General features: G+C 22.3%; 1 protein-coding gene across 4 annotated transcripts in view; it reads left to right on the top strand.

Moving 5' to 3' along the window:
• Positions 1 to 16,463, top strand: part of LOC112596125 (acetylcholine receptor subunit alpha-type acr-16-like) — a 188,422-nt gene extending 171,959 nt beyond the window's left edge. For 2 of the 4 annotated variants that reach the window (XM_025341625.1, XM_025341628.1), the window contains 3 exons: positions 8,698 to 8,807; positions 9,164 to 9,326; positions 15,875 to 16,463. In XM_025341625.1, coding sequence (XP_025197410.1) covers positions 8,698 to 8,807; positions 9,164 to 9,326; positions 15,875 to 16,182 — 581 coding nt within the window. In that variant the 3' untranslated portion in view covers positions 16,183 to 16,463. The remainder of the gene's footprint in view (positions 1 to 8,697; positions 8,808 to 9,163; positions 9,327 to 15,874) is intronic. The other 2 variants (XM_025341627.1, XM_025341626.1) reach the window with 1 other exon arrangement.
• Positions 16,464 to 17,590: the final 1,127 nt, after the last annotated feature.

The following is a 17,590-nucleotide window of genomic DNA, read 5'->3' as shown; positions in this document are numbered from 1 at the left end:
TCAAAAATATATTAGATATGTAAATAATAATAAAAAAAAAAATAGTAATATATCAATTAATTTTTAGTTCTTTTACATAAAATTTAAAACCATAGTATCACTAAAAACAACTATGAATTCACAATTTATCAGAATACATCACATTTTGCTTACAATATTTTTACCAATTTACTTAATATTTTAAAACAGATATAAATTTTGAAATTTAAAATCATTATTGTTGCTATAGAATAATAATGAAGAATAATTAATTTTTTTATTTTTAGTACTATTAATTACACTAGTTTTATTATTTTTTAACATAATTACTTAGTGAACATTTGTATTTTCCACTATATGATTTGATTTTTTAATGGTTTAATATTGACTATTTTTTCAAATTATCTTTACATTTATTGTCAACTTAATATTTTTACAATTTTAGAGTAGTTTTTTTTTACGTGCATTAATACTGAGTAACCCATAAAATGTGTTAGATAGTACATAAGAAATTTAAAAATAAGATTAAAATAGCATATAATTATCAATTACTTAATTATCGTACATATTGGATTCAGATTAAAGTTTTAAAATCTAACCATAAATTTAAAATTATATACTTTACAAATTTTATTTTTTTTTACACCATGCAAGATTATACATACATATATCGTTCGCATTTTTTTTAAATTTCAAAAAAGGAATATTCAAATAAATGAGATAAATCTAGATACTTTCACCATATTTAATTTTATGACTATAATTTTTTAAATAACATTTATTCTAAATATATTCTTATTAGCTGATAATATAATAAAAACATAAAATATATTTAATGAAAACAATATTCAATATTTCTAATTTAAATGCTTGGATAACAACATTTGTTCTATGTGATTGATCTGTAAAAAAAAAAAAAACTATGTATTTAGTTAAATATTTACAAAAGGATCTAAAACCAACAAAAAAAAAAAAAACAATTTATTTATTCTATTTTATTCAAACTATGATTATTACTATGATTTTTTTAAATATCTATGGATAATCATAAAAAAAAAAAAAAATATTAATTTAAAAAAAATATAATATGTTATATTTTAACAATATATCTAATGTATTAAAAATATAATTCATATAACTATTAATAATGGTAAAAATTATAATGAAATAAATTATAAACACTGTTAGGTATATCAAAACTTTGTCACACCCTATTTCAGTCAGTTATTAAACATATACGTTATATATATTATTATTTTATACCATATATTATACACTCTTGTATTAAACTTTCAGTCAGCTTCTATCATAAAATATATATTTTTTTTCACTGTCTTCTCTGATTTTTTGCTATTTTTACTGCTAAAAATTTGTACATTTTTTGCATGCCAATAAAAATAAGTATAATACATAGATCGCAAGATACATATAAGATATATATTTTAATTTAAACTTGAAATTTGCTCGACCATCTTAAACATTTGCTATACATTAATTTATCAATATTTACTATTATACTTTGTTATAATATAATATGTTAATATTTCAGTGTTAATATATGCTTGGGTTAAAATAAATGGATTTTTTCTTTACTTTTTAGGAAGTATTAAAAATTCAAAAGGATTTATTAATCTTGGAAATGCCACATAACATATTTTATAGGTGACCCGTAATTATTATTTTTTTTATTATTATTTATTATTAAATATGTTTCTCTTGTGGTTTTAACATTTGATTCTGAACGTTTTATATGGAACTCATCTAAAAGCGTTTTTATATGTAAATAAATATATAACATATTTTAGAAGATATATTACATAATTCATACGGAAGTTGGATTTTTCTTTCTGAAAAAGTGAGCATCATAAAAAATTAAATAAAACATCAAATATAGTTTTATATTACATAATTTTATCTACCTTCAATAAAATTGTTATTTAATATTTCTAAACCAATATTATCAAATAATATATGTATTCTTTTTTTTTAAAAAATTTAAAAATATGTTACCTACCAACTCATTAGTTTTTTTAAATTTAATTTAAATAAAAGTATAATAATTTTTGTTTTTTTGATAAAGTTTTTTATAAATCATTCATGAGAAATAAGTTAAAACAGTGATTGTAATAGTAATATCCAAAAAAAATTTTTTTTGGATATTACTATTATAATCACTGTTTTAAATTATTATATTTAAAGAATATTTTAAATTTAGGCATATTGCTAATCCAAAAGTATGTTATTGTGAAATTAATTAATAATGCAGTAAAATGTTTAAGACATTTGAGTAGTTGAGTGAAAATTATTAATTATAATCTTATCAGTTATCATCACTGATATTACTAGAAAAATAAATCAATTATTTTAATTATTTTATATTTTTTATAAATTTAATTATATGTATATTGTATATATACACACACATAAATACATAAATATTAAGAATACTACATTCTAACACGTTCTAATCTAACACATTAAAATGTTCTGTACAAAAGTTTATTTGACATTTGTAATACATATATATTACACACGTGGATACTATGTAGTTGCAGTTAATTTTACCACTAAATAAATCCGTAGAGACATTATGTTTTTAGTACGGAATTTTACATAGTTTACTAAGTATAACAACTCACATTTAATTTAAATTCACAATTACAAAAAATAATTATTTTTTTAAATAGAAACCCATTAAAATATAAAATATACAAATTAAAACAATAATAAAAATATATTTTGAGAACAAAAATATTAATTTAATTAAACTTTTTAGCTTTACCGATGTGTTTAGTTATTAATTTCTTTATAAAATAATATTTCAAAATATTTGAAATAATTTTATGCAATTAATATAACAATTACAATTTACATAATTGTATGATTTATAAATCGATTTAAACGTTATGTGAGATTTTTATGGTATAAATTAATTGAATTTATCAACTTACAAAAAATATTTCTCATTCAAAACAATATAATATTCGATTATATTGTCATTATATCATGTCTTTAGAAATCTAAAATAGATACTGATTAATTTGTTTCCTTGATTCAGAAATATTTGTGTTGTACAATACTTTATCATCGTACACAAATTTAACACATTCATGATAGTGATCTACTCAATCATAAGGAACAACAAAGGTATACTATATAACACTTGGCCAAGTAAATTCAACAAGTTTATATTTAAATTTTGTTAGATATTTTTTTCAATTATTTTTTAGAACATCTGAATAAATTAGAACACAAAAGCGTCCATAAAGGTTATATTTCAAAACAAAAGTTTACTTATTCAGAAGTCAGAACCTAAAATATTTTACTAAAATACGTATGGGTCAGTAAACTATTTTACAATTCTTGATATAGGTACTTCCCATTAATTAAACACATCTTTTCTATAGGGCCTATTATACCATAATACAGGATATATTATACATAGAAAATACATGTTAATATACTCATTACCAACATACACTTTGGTTAAAGCATTTCAAGTATGCTAACGCCACTTTAATGTTAATACATTATACTAAATTAAGGGTAGCTATATAAGTACATAACAATAACTTTAGTGTTTTCTGTGTATAATTATGGAACTCGTGAATTTATTACCAATTTACATAATGCTAGTAGGCACTACTATAACTAAATTTTTACAGATTTATGATTTATTATTATCTTCTATTCATATTTTTTTAAATTAATAAACACTAAAATACCATAGTTACCTAATGAAAAATTAATCAATTATAAATTAACATAACCGTATTACCATAGTTAATAATAAGTATTAAATAGATATTCAAAATTACCAAATACTCATGTTTAGTATTGAAATAAAATTACATTAAACTATAATAATTAAATTATTAATTAATAGGTAACTAACATTATTGTTAAGTATATATTTTGAATAAAAGATACTAAGAATTCTAAAATAATTTACCTATAATAAAGTATTTTCATTTTATATACTAAGAAAATTGCATTGCAATAAAAATACTTTCCAAAGTTATAACAGTGATCTGAGTCGTATTTCATTTATTAAAAATTATTTCAAAAATAAACAAGTTTATTTACTTTCAAATATTTTTTTAATATATTTTATAAGTGTCAAATTACTATGGAAATCGAGTTTTTAAGTTACATACTAAATTTTAATATTATAACGTGTGAATAACACATTTTAAATTCAACTGGTAAGTATCACAGCATTTCTTAAAGATTTATTTTTTCATAGCCTAGATGTTCAAACTATTGAAGATCATAAAGATATAATAATATTTTATATTTTCATTTAAATCGAGTAATAAATTAAATTAATATCCACGTACAAAATAACAATATTCTTCAAATACTTTATTATTTATAATATGTTTGACAATATTTTAAAGTAATTTTAAATTAGTTTTGTGACAAAATATAATATTATTTTAATTTATTCATATAAGTTTCTTATCTAAAAGTATTTGTTAAAAGTTTTAAGATATCTTAAGAAATGCACTAGAATTGCATAAATTATATTTCTCTAAAAATAAATAACTAATTAATGTAATATAACAAATACTTGCTTTAAGAACATGTTAAACTACTATAATTATTACCTATATAAACAATGTTTCAAGTATTAAATAATAAAATACCAAATATAAATAATAATCTTTAATGATCATTTAAAGATTTTTAAGTAATAGTTATTTCATTTTCTAGTTATTTTTAATTTAATTTTTATTTGACTGACATCATTAGTTGGATATAACGTTTCGTATTTCAAATTATTGAGTTACTAAGGTTAATATATTTTGTCATGGCTATATCTGGTGAGGTCCATGGGGTCCAAAATTTAAACTTTTTAACTATTTTAATAAAGAATCTTTTTATTTATATATACTTAACTTAAAAAAAAAAAAAAATAGTCGGTAAACTCAAAACTAGATTTATTAACTTAGTTGTGTCTCTTGACACAAAGATTCAATAATAATGAATCAGAATACATTATTTGGTATAATATATAATAAAGGGTGATGAAAACCCCTAATGGCGGGATCAATCATCCTTAATAAACTAATAAGCTAAAGAAAATAATAAAAAGTAATAACTGTAGGAAATAATATATATCTATTATCAAACATAATATTACCTATGTATTATGTATGCGAAAATGATTACACTTTTTTATCCTACCCCGCCATGGCTGAAAAAAAAAACCGGCCATGATGCAGATCAGTTATTAAATTATTGAACAAAATCAAACTTCATTTTAAGCTCTGTGCTAAATATTTTTTTTTTAATTATGTGTTTTTTTAAAAATTACTTTATAAACGATTTTTTGTGCATAGAGGATACCTTAAAAGTTTCAACATACCCATTTCAAATTAAGTCTGGTCAGTAGGTATATTTTGAAAAGGTCATTTATTGATTTTTCTTTGTATTTTATTTTTTCTATTACATTACTTTGAGAAAAAAATATCAAATTGAATTATCAAAATTCAATTATATTTAAAGAAATCCGATTCAAACAAATTGCGTACGTAAAAAACAAAACAACAAAAAAAATTAACAGAAAATTTTTCATTATTAAATTTGACAATAGTTCATCGTGTATTGTCCTATACTTCAAAAAGTGAAAAAGTGACTCATACAAATATTTAGAATAGAATACGCTTTTAAACATACTCGTATATTAAATATTAAAATACCTTCTGTCGTCTGTTTCTACGACAATTTTATTCAAATCAAATAAAGCAATACATATATTATTTATATTATATTCAATTATATGTTTCCTATAATCATTAATTATTTTTGACATAATATTTAATATAAATTAAAATTAAATACACCATTAATATCATAGTTAAAAGTTATAATATCTTTGATGTAGTTACAATTAAGTTTAAAATAGATCATATTTTGACATGGGTAGCATTATACTAAAAACATTATAATAGTAAAATAAATAAACCAAAACGTATTCAATACATAAATACGACAATTAGAACAAAAATATTTGAGCAAATATTATTTAAACTTTTAATAATATTATAATAAAGGTCTAATGGAGTCATCAATCATCATTATTGATGAATTAAAATATTTTCAGTATCCTAGCACTCAAAATCAAACACATTTAAACATTTTTAAATTGTATCATACGCGTACATCATGCTGAAGGTAGTTATATGTTTAGTTTTAGTTATTAGAATGAGAAGAAAATAAATTACGCTTTTCATTGTATAATATTTATTTTTATTATTAATACTCTTGTCTGTCAATATATTATCATACTTTAATCAATTTTTTTTTATAACTGAAGAAATTATTTTGTAGAAAAGGGAAATTGAACCTCATAATAAAAAAAAAAAACACTCTTGACAATTATAGATATAATTTCTATACTTAACATGAATATTTGAATGATCATTTTTTCATAATAATTTTAAGCTTTTTGTCTGTGAAAAATTGTAAGCTAATACGTGACTAGAGTTACCAGCTACGTTATAATATTATGGAATCTGGCACACATGTCACGCAGTTTTGTCTTCTCATAAAACCTTTAACTATAATATATATTATATACATGTAACGAATAAACCACCAAAGTGAATTTGGCTTAAGTTGATATCCATTATATGACATAAACGCTATTACATTCCTTTATTTTCTATTGAATTTATACCTGTCGTTTATCCTACATAACACTAATAATTATTTTTATATTTTTTTATATTCTACGTTTAACTTCTCGTTTATTATAATTTATAATTTTTATTATTTTGACGTTTTAGTCTAACACAGGCTGTATACAACAAAAGTCTTAACAAATTTAAAGTTTAAATAATTATGAATATATATATATATATGTATATATATTTAAATAAAAAAATGTTTTAACTAAAGTTTAAATAATACTATTAATATTTAAACCAGTTTCAAGCGAAACATTAAATAATGATATTTTGTAGTTGATACGTACTACCTCACTCCAAGTATCAACTGATCTGACGAGGAATTAATAATTGAGTATTAAAAAATACATATATTTATTTAATTAAATCTGATTTAAATTTTTAGCTTAATATATTGTCATCGTCATGCAAAAAATAGTTAAATGATATTTTTTTAATTTTATTTATAAATTTTAAATTTTTATAACTCCGTTTGTTTTTTTTTTCATGATCGCTTTTTGCATGATAGCATATAGCGACTTCATCAACGTTATACAAAAATTATTTAATTAAAAAATACACAAAAAAATATGAGATTAAAAAATTTAAAATTACAAACATTTTCACTTAACCACTTTTTGAATATCGACGACAATGTATTTACATATTTATATTTTATTTTGTGTGTATTTTTTTAGTATTTTTTTTTTTTATTTAGTTTCTTTATTTTTCTTATGTCATTATTAGGTAGGTATGCAAGTAATATTTTGAATTTAATCATATAATTTATATAAATTAGTAGAAAGTAGGTTATAGAAATAACCGTTGATAATAAAATATAATATATGCTTACTTTATTAATTTAATTATATAAAATATTCTTTAAAAAAAATTTAGTATGTACCGATATAAAACATGTATGTCTCAATATTAATGTATAATTTACAAGACTTTTAAATAAATTTAACAAAATAGTATCATAAATATTATATTTGAATTGTATAGACTATGAATAAAATCAATATTAATATTTTTTAAAGTGAGACATTAATGGTTTAATAATTTAGAAACAATATAACAACTTTACTTTAGATAAATAAACAATAATTTATATAATATATGTCTGTAATAACATTAAAATATAAATTCATTTACAAACAATACAGATATATATTTATATATACTAGTCGTATAGTTAGATACGTTAATTTATTAATATAATAATAGAAAGCACAATATTTTTTTTAAATATATTTTGTGAAATGCTTAAACTTGCATCACAAGATAAAATATCATATAATTATAGGTAATAATTGTATAACAATTGTCTTCATTGAAATTGTTCTCCACTTATATTTTTTATTATAAATAAAAAAGGTGCGCAAATAAACTAAAACCAATTGTTTAATTTCACATAAAATTAAACAAATTAACTGAAAAAAAAACATTTAATTTACAATAATTTTTTAACACTAAATACATTTTTAGCTATACTAAATATATTGTAATGAATATAATTTTTTTATCAAAATAAACATATTTTATTATAATCATTGAGTTTACCATAGTCTTACTAATGAAATTTTGATTTTTATGAAATATAAAATTGTATACATGTATGTTCTACAAACGTAATATATAACCTTTTCTAATTTACGTGATAATTATAATGAATCACTTATACATAGGTATTGTTTTTAATAAAGTAATAATACATAGTTATAGAAATAAATTTAAAAATAATATGATTACTTTTTATAAATAAGAATTAGTTTTAGTTTCTTCATCTTATTGCGTGCATACATACTCGTAAATAATAGATAAGCATGATTTCTTTTTCCTTAATTTTTTTTTTCATCTTAACAACTATAATGCTTTACATAATCGTTTCTACAGTTAATACAAAAATATACAATTTTGTCATTTAGAACTTAAAAATTCTTTAGAGCACTTACGATTCATCTAAAACATTTCGTTAAGGAATGATCTAGTCCTCAATATGAATATTAAAAATTAAAAAGCTGAATAATACATTTTTCCATAGGTACTTACTTCAATTGCATCATGTTTATGGTGGCTTCGTCGGTAGTACTCACGTTGGTGGTACTTAACTATCATCACCGAACAGCTGACATACATACAATGGGACCATGGGTAATTTGTGTGTTAATATTCTTTACTACAATACCGAAAAAATTTAATGACATTTATATAAACACTGATGCATTCCATTAGTGAAATATAAATGTTATACATTTTCTATAGTTGAATATTTATCATACATAATATTCAATGCATTCATAACATCATGTATAATGAATATTGTACAGCAGAAAATTCTTTACAATAATAATAATAATTAATAAATAACTTATTGGTATATTAATATAACAGTATTTTAAGCTAGCCAATTATGTAGACGCATTGTATGCGATAACCATTCACTGATTTGAAGCACAGATAATTGTTACCGTTATAATATATTATAAATTTATATTATTTTATTTTAGGTTAAGTGTTTTTTCCTGCTATGGTTGCCATGGATCTTGTGTATGCAAAGGCCAGGTAAAGACATATCGTTCAAAGCCATCAGAAGTAGATATACAGATCGAAAAGGCATAGAACTCCGAGAGCGATCATCAAGAAGTTTATTAGCCAACGTTCTTGATATCGGTAAAGTAGTTGTTACATTAATATATTGTAAAATATTTTAGTTTTAATTTCATAATTTATTAATTGAAAATATTTACCTAATACAACGCGTATTTAACACGATCACATATATAATACGTATACAAGTGTCAAATCAAAAAGTTGATGTTAACACAATAAACAAAAAAACAAAATTAAACTATAAGTTAAAAGATAAATTCAAAATAATGTAATCTATATAAAATATATATATATATAGCATCAATATCACTTACATTTATATGAATTAGTTATACATATAGTAACTATAAAATATTAAGAACAATACAATTTCTTTGTTTAAATTTTGGTTAAATTTTTATATTTTGCCTATATGTTTTTATATAATACCAAATACACGATTAATAGATGAGTAGACATGAGTTTGAAGTTTAGTATGACCATACGATAAAACTACAGACTCAAAAATATAATAATATTAAGGTTTTGATTAGGAAGGTCATATGTTATAATGTTTGTAATTTTCGAAATATATTTATAATTATAAACACCATGTTAATCACATTTTCAATAATAATATGAAGTATAATTATATCTATAGAAACACAACTTTCATAACCGTGATAATAATTTCACATATATTTTTAAATTTATCATTTAGCTATTTTCGCTAAAAAAAAAAAAAACACTTGAAGTAGACACAAAAATTTTAGTAGGAAATATAGTATTAGATGAAAATATAATCAAACTGACAAGATCATTGATAACTTTAAAATGAAAACGTAAATTATAATTTAAAATAATTTTATTAAGTACATAATTAAATGAAACGAAAAAAGAGAAAGTTTCAATAAAAATCTTACATCATTAAAATAAAATGGAAATTATAAAGACATATTTTTTTGCAAAAGAAGCATTTAAAATAAGTAGAAAAGCTTTGTTCAAGTTTATTAGTTGCCTTTTGGATGCTTTTAAAGCTTTTGAAGGTATTTATGAATTACAGCTTAAGTGCTAAAAAATAATATGTGCAATTTTATTATGCATATTTTAATTTTGAAAATCTTATAAAACTTCTTCACAAACTATACGAGAGTTGTGATATTCAGCATTATGACGCTGAAGAAAAATAAATACTAGCGGAAGACCAAAAACCTTAATAAATTCCATTAATAAAGTGTGTCGCTCTACGAGATTTAAAGATTTTTTTTCACGAACATTTTTACAACTTAATTAGTATTAACACTTCCAATTTTAAGTGACTCTCCAGACCATAATATAATTAATAAGTGTAATTAAATAAATAAATACATTGAAAAGACTAATCCACTAATGCATATATATATATATATATACTGATAACTGTTACTAGAGAGATATCTCGCATACAAAAATATCATGTTTGATTTGTCACTGTTACAACTATAAAATTATTTCGGTACATCGGTTGGAAAGGGAATTTATGAGTTATGTAAAATCTTGTAAAAATCAATTTTAAATTCTTAACTGTAAAAATTAAAAATTACATGGGTTTAGAATTATAAAATAATTGGCAAATTTTCTTTTTTCAATAAAATGTGAACATCTCAAATGCTTGTAAAAAAAAAAAAAGTTGTTACAATGCATTTTTGATATTTTTGATTTCTATAAGTACAACTTATATATCTTTTATTGTCCAGATCGTAGAATATCATATATCTTAAATGCATACATCTACGCACTTTAAACAAACTAAAAATATTTGACATAAATTATATGTATACCTGTATACCAAGTTTGATTTAATTTTTTAATGTCCAACATAAATTATACTTCCAATAAACTTTACAGTAAACCTCGAGGTGTGAGAATTTTAACAGGTGGATCACCAACAAATTATTAAAAAGACTATCTTTATTCTGCTTAGATTAAAACAATTATATACCAAAAATCAGCTTTGAATTCTATATAAATACATATATTTTTAGGTTTTTAAAATATTTAGCCCTTCTAGTTTGCGCATACATAAAACAATTGTATTTTTTTAAATAGCTACAGCTATTTTCAACACTGAATTTGGATAACCCGATTTTTTAAAGTCATTTTGACCTTTTATCCTATTCTCTAAGACTAAAATTGACTGAATGACGAGTCAGATTAAATTTAAATCATTGAATTTAAACAAATTACATCAGTTTTGAAATTTCTATTATTTATTTAAAAAATTTTTAACTAAAAAATTTAGTTTTAACTATTCAATAAGTTATTTAAAATTTAGCCCACCATTCTTTAAAGCCATTAGTCATACTGTAAATAAAATATAAATATTCGAAATCTCAAGGGAATTTATAAAGTTATTACATAATTGTTGAAAATTCAATAATTTAAATTAAAACATTAACTCATTATCGTTCGGTAAATTTTAGTTTTAAAGTCAAGATTAAAAGATCAACATGAGTTTAGAAAAATACTTTGAATACTAAACAAATTTTTTTGAACCGTCTGAGATATATCTAAGCATAATATTATCAATTGTTATTGCTACTGTTTAACATAAAAATCGATAGTAGTTATAAATGGAATTCTTAGTATTTTATTTCATATTTTAAAATTAAAAACACTGAATTTACAATTAGTGGTCTTTAGAAAATAAATGCTACAATTTACTGAAATTATAAGAATTTTGTTTCGTATTAAAATCATCGCTCTAAAGAGCGTGTACTCGACGTCAGATCCGAGCGCTGCACCTAATATAATTTGACGTTGACACGAAATTCTGCCGACGTACAAACTTTATGTCTCACACTGTGTGCGACACGGTTGCGGTCTTTGTTGTCGGAAAAATTTTACAAAGTCATATTATAATTGTGGTCCACGTCATTTTCGATTAATTCGGAAACGTACGTATTTCGCACCTGTTGTCTTACATATACACACACACACACACACACATATGTATATATATTTATATATAGTCTAAAGCCGGGTTACAATAATTAAAACTTCTAACACTATAATATTATAAAGTATATCATACTCAACCTCCCATTTCGCCAAGTATAATATTTACATACATTATTACATTCACGACTTGCCAAATTTAATATCGCCGTTTGTAATACAAATATTTGCTCACATCTCGTGAGCTAGCCGTGCACGTACACGTAGGTAGCATATTAGAATACTATAGGTATAAGCTATATTATATTGTATTATATATAATATTACATTGACACGTGTCACGAGTTTGTTGTGGTCTTATTATATTACTTAGACCCCACTGCTGGTATATTCGTATCTACCTTTGCGATACCCTGTTTCGGCATTATAATATAATATACCTCGGTTTTCCGTCGTCGTCCTTTGTTTTTGACTTTAAATATTAAACATTTCGGTTTAGTTCATAATCTCACGTGGATACACTAGCCATAATATAACATAATACTGTATAACTATATTAGGATTTAGGTTAAACGCGATCGCCGATTGAGGTATTTTATTATTCTGTGTTCTCAATAATTAATAATGAGTCTATTTTAAAGGTTCCTACGTTGCGTATATGAGGTAAAATGCTATTATTACTAATCTAACTTATTATATTATACTTAATTTGATATTTAATTGCCTGATGACGTAGAACAACCATTAATAGATAATTAAGGCATTGTTAAAATAATTAAATCTTCGTCAGTTCTATTTTTTAATATTTAGTTACAAATTTTCATAATATTTAATATAAGTACCTACTCGAAATTTGACCAGAGTAAAGTATTGAATAACGATTCTTTAAAATTAAACTAGAATATAATTATCTTGTATTGGCAAATATGCCTTTCCTTCAAATTATAATGAATCAACCAGACCATTATTAGTCTATATTTGCTTTCAAATAACAAAAATAATTATAATTGATTAATTTAAAATATTTTTATAAAATTATCTACTAATGCAAGAACTTAAGAAAAAAATATATTATTTAATCTTTAAAAATATGCCTTATACAAATATAATAATAACAAGATATATTTATAAACATAAACTTTATTAATTTGTCTCGTCGACTTAATTAAACCACTATATGGAACCTATGGTGACATTTATAGGAGTAAAGAATTAAGTTCTTTCAACTTTAAAATTAATCCTTCAAAAAAATTACGCGGAAATCCAATTAAAATTCTAAAAATTAATTATGAATTCTTATGAAATAACTTTTTACTTTAAAAGTACATATTTTTTTAAATTCAATAATATTTTGCATTTAAACAAATGATAATTTACTAGAATAATTTATTATTAGATACCTACCAATCAATAAAATAAATTACGATAGCAAATTACTGTTTGTTTAGTAGTAATCCTAATTTTACTTTCAATAATTTTAACTTTATTATGAATGGTTAAGTTTATACTAACTTTTATAAGCTTTTATCACTATCATGAACAATTTCGGTAAGTTCAGTCACCTGTGAATAGTTATTTTCGGCTATGAAAAAAAATCAATAACTGACTTCAAGATACCTTTAAACTTAGGAAATCAGTCAGAATAAGTTGACAGAGTTATTATATAATCATATATTAAAAGAGAGTTATCGAGAAAATTATCAAATGAAAATATATTAAATAAGTTTATATTTTCTGATAGACACTTTAAATTATAATTATAATAGTGTAATAAATGATAACACAGGATTGTTTTATTTGATTCCTCGACAGGTCTTTTTATGCTAATCTAGTCTAAATGTGTGCAACCTCTAAGATTATAAGTTATAACATAGAAATTGTGCCTATATATCGCATTATGTCTATTGACAGAAGTTTTGTGTGATTTTATATCTATCAATTAATATAAAATCTATCTATACTAGGTACTATTTAAAATTGTAAAGAATTTTTCTACGACCGCGTTAATCAAGAAAACTATTGAACCGATTTTGCTAAGACTTGTTACTATTAGTAATTACCGGATAGTCTGTTGGAAGTTTTAGTACAACATTTGTTAATAAAAAAAATTAATGAAATTAAGAAAAATTTGAATTTTGACGCATACCCGATATTTTTTTTTTTAATTATTGTTTTGTAACTATGGTTACCATTAAAACACTCATGTTTTAAGACTTGTTATAAATATACGGAATGAAGTTTTAATAATATCTAAATTGTTTTGAAAATATTATCTATCTATTTATACCATGCATTTATTCATATTATTTTATGATAAAATTTAATTAACTCAAAAGTTAACGATAAAATTCTTGAAAAATTAAAAAACAATGCTAATTTTTGGAGCCTCTCTGCGAGGTCCGCAAGAATAGGCCTTTTTTATGTTCCTATGTTGGTGTTGTCACCATTTTTTTTTTTTTTCATAGAGTTGTTTCAAATACCCTACTGAATGTCAACACATCACCCAATTTTTAATTTTTTTTTTTTTTGTCTGGAGGGGTGACGAGGGGAGGGAAAGGGATGTATTGTATTTCAATATTCCGATTTTTTAACGACACTATTTAACATTTTTCCAATTTTTTTTTCAAAAAATTATACCAAATACTTAATTCTGCTAGAAACATTTCAATACGTTTTCATTAACCGTTTTTTATATTTACTTGCCAATCACATTATTAAACGATAAAATTTGAATTCTAAAAAATTCTACATATCAAAATACAAGTCAAAATAAACAGCCAATCACGGGCGAAGCCGTGACGGATCAGCTAGTATAGTATAAAATATTATATTCTAAGTAATTTTAAAAGTTAACATTTTTTAATATCAACAATTTCAAAATTCGATAAAAAAATTTTCTTTACTTTATAATAACGTATTTATCCTTTACGTATAACTAACTTGCTTAATTTTTGGCGACATTTCTTATGTATATAAATTTTTTTTACACTTTTTTTATTTCATAAATGTTTTCAATATTGTTTCATTGTGAAACACAAAGTCCATTCATTTTCTTTGAATACATCTTTATATTGAAGTGTACCATTTTTAGATACTATTATTTATGACATCATGGTTACATGATTTAGCTATACAAAAGTGATTATTTTAAATTCTTAATCTGTTGAATTAGCAACAATATTGTGTATGCTTTTATTATGAACTAAAAAACCGTTTTTGGAGTTAAAAAAATTAACATTTTTCATTAAGATTTGAATAAATGTGAATTTTAAAGAATTATTTTTTTTTGAATTTTCAATTGTCAAATATTTTTAATTTAAGTATTTACGAACATTCGATAAATACGAAGATATAGTTTTGTTAATGACCTGTTTTTAATGAAATCCTGAAAGAGTAAACCATGAGACATGGTCCTTTCGAATTTATTTTTCAAATACAATGATTTATATATTTATAGCATTTTATTACATGAAAACTCTTCTTATTGTTTAATTTTATTTTTTAATGTACTCCTTGTATATTACAATATAGTAGATAAATACCAAAATGGAATTTGTTAATTAAGCTAATGAAAAATAATTGTCCATTACACAGAGTAGACAATTTCTCATTTTCTTTGCGATTTTAATCATTACTTGCCATAAATAGTTGTATCGTTCATTTCTAATATTTCATTAATTATAATTACACAGATGATGATTTTCGAGCAAGTGTCCTCTCACACCGCGTATACAACAATGGAGCTGCCAGTTCTTCTTCAACGGCGTCTGAGTCAAGAAGCGTCTGCACCTACTCGGCTAGAGAATTGCAACTAATACTACAAGAAGTACGATATATCACTGATCACATGCGAAAGCAACAGGATGACCAAGAAGTAATCAACGACTGGAAATACGCAGCGATGGTAGTAGACAGATTCTGTTTGATAGTGTTCACTTTTTTCACACTAGTCGCTACTGTTGCCGTAATGTATTCAGCGCCTCATATAATTGTTGAGTGACTTAGACATTGTATTCACTTCTTGGATGTCCATATGGTAGTCATGAATTTGTTAAATATTTATTTCAGAGTGTATGAGTTGTTTTGAAATATAAAAATAGAAGTTTTTTTTTATAATACCGTAAAAAAATCGATGAAGAGCTTAGAAAAAAATTCTATGATACACAACGCATTTACAGGGTGTTAAAAAGATCATGGGCCAAGAATGAGTCCTTCTAAATAATTAAATTACAGTGTTTTAATTTTAATCATCCAAAATACACCCTGTTTTTATTTTTAATATTATTTATAGATTTTTTTTTTTTTTGTGTACAATAACTTTTAACGGAATAGTTACAAAAAAAATTGTTTATTTATCTAATCATTTCAATTATTTTTTTATTGATTATTTAACAATTTAATCAAAATGTTTTTTATTATTTTTATTATTATCTAGTACTATAAAATTATCACTACTGCCCATAATAATTTTTAAGTTTTATAACTTAAATATAATTTTAAATTATGGTTATTTTGAATATCTAAAATTATTATTATAAAAAATTTTCATTCATAATAATATACATTATGCGAGGGTTCAAACATTACAAATGTTAAATTAGATTCTTCAACAAATTTATTTGTTTAGATAAGCTCTTCTATACATGTTAAAAGTTTTTATTGTGAATTATTTTTAACACTCGCAATTCTAACATTTAAAAATCTGTAACGTTATATTATGTTCAGAAAATTGTTTGATACTAATCGTTGGTGGATATTGACAGATGATACACGATCTCGGGTAATTTTAAAATACCCAAAAAGTTATAATATATACTAAACTAACCATTAATTTTATTTAACATATTAAGTAGGCTTAAAAATTAGCCTGTGTTTATATATAGTATATACCTATTAGATAATATAACTTTCACAACTCTACTAAACCTAAATCCTAAGTAGAATATCTTAGAGTATGTTAATTATGTGAAATTGTCTTTCTGGTATTATTTTCTCTTCAGTAAAAACAATATAAGAAAGGTTGTTTTATTTCACATTGATCCAATAATTAATAACATTAATGATTATTTTTAATATGAATGAGTGAATGAGATAATTTTTTTTTTTTTTTTAATCTTAAAACGCAAATACAACAAAGTATCTTGTAATATACATTAGATAATAAGTTTAATAAATAGGAACCTATTATTTTATATACCCAAGTACAGTCTGTGAGAAACAACAAAAATAAAAAAAAAAACATAATAATAATTATCCGTTGAATATAGAAAAAAATTAAAAGTTTTGATAATTATTTTAAGGGAAATTACACCAAGTCGTTAGCTCCTTAATATAGGCATTGTTTAGAGGCACCATTAAAGGATCGTAAATCGCCATACATTATATTAAACCTATATGATTGATATTAT

This window comes from Melanaphis sacchari, unplaced genomic scaffold, assembly GCF_002803265.2.
Source record: "Melanaphis sacchari strain LSU unplaced genomic scaffold, SCAv2.0 Contig2_pilon_pilon, whole genome shotgun sequence".
Lineage (NCBI taxonomy): Eukaryota > Metazoa > Arthropoda > Insecta > Hemiptera > Aphididae > Melanaphis > Melanaphis sacchari.
This window is presented reverse-complemented; position numbering and strand designations above follow the sequence as displayed.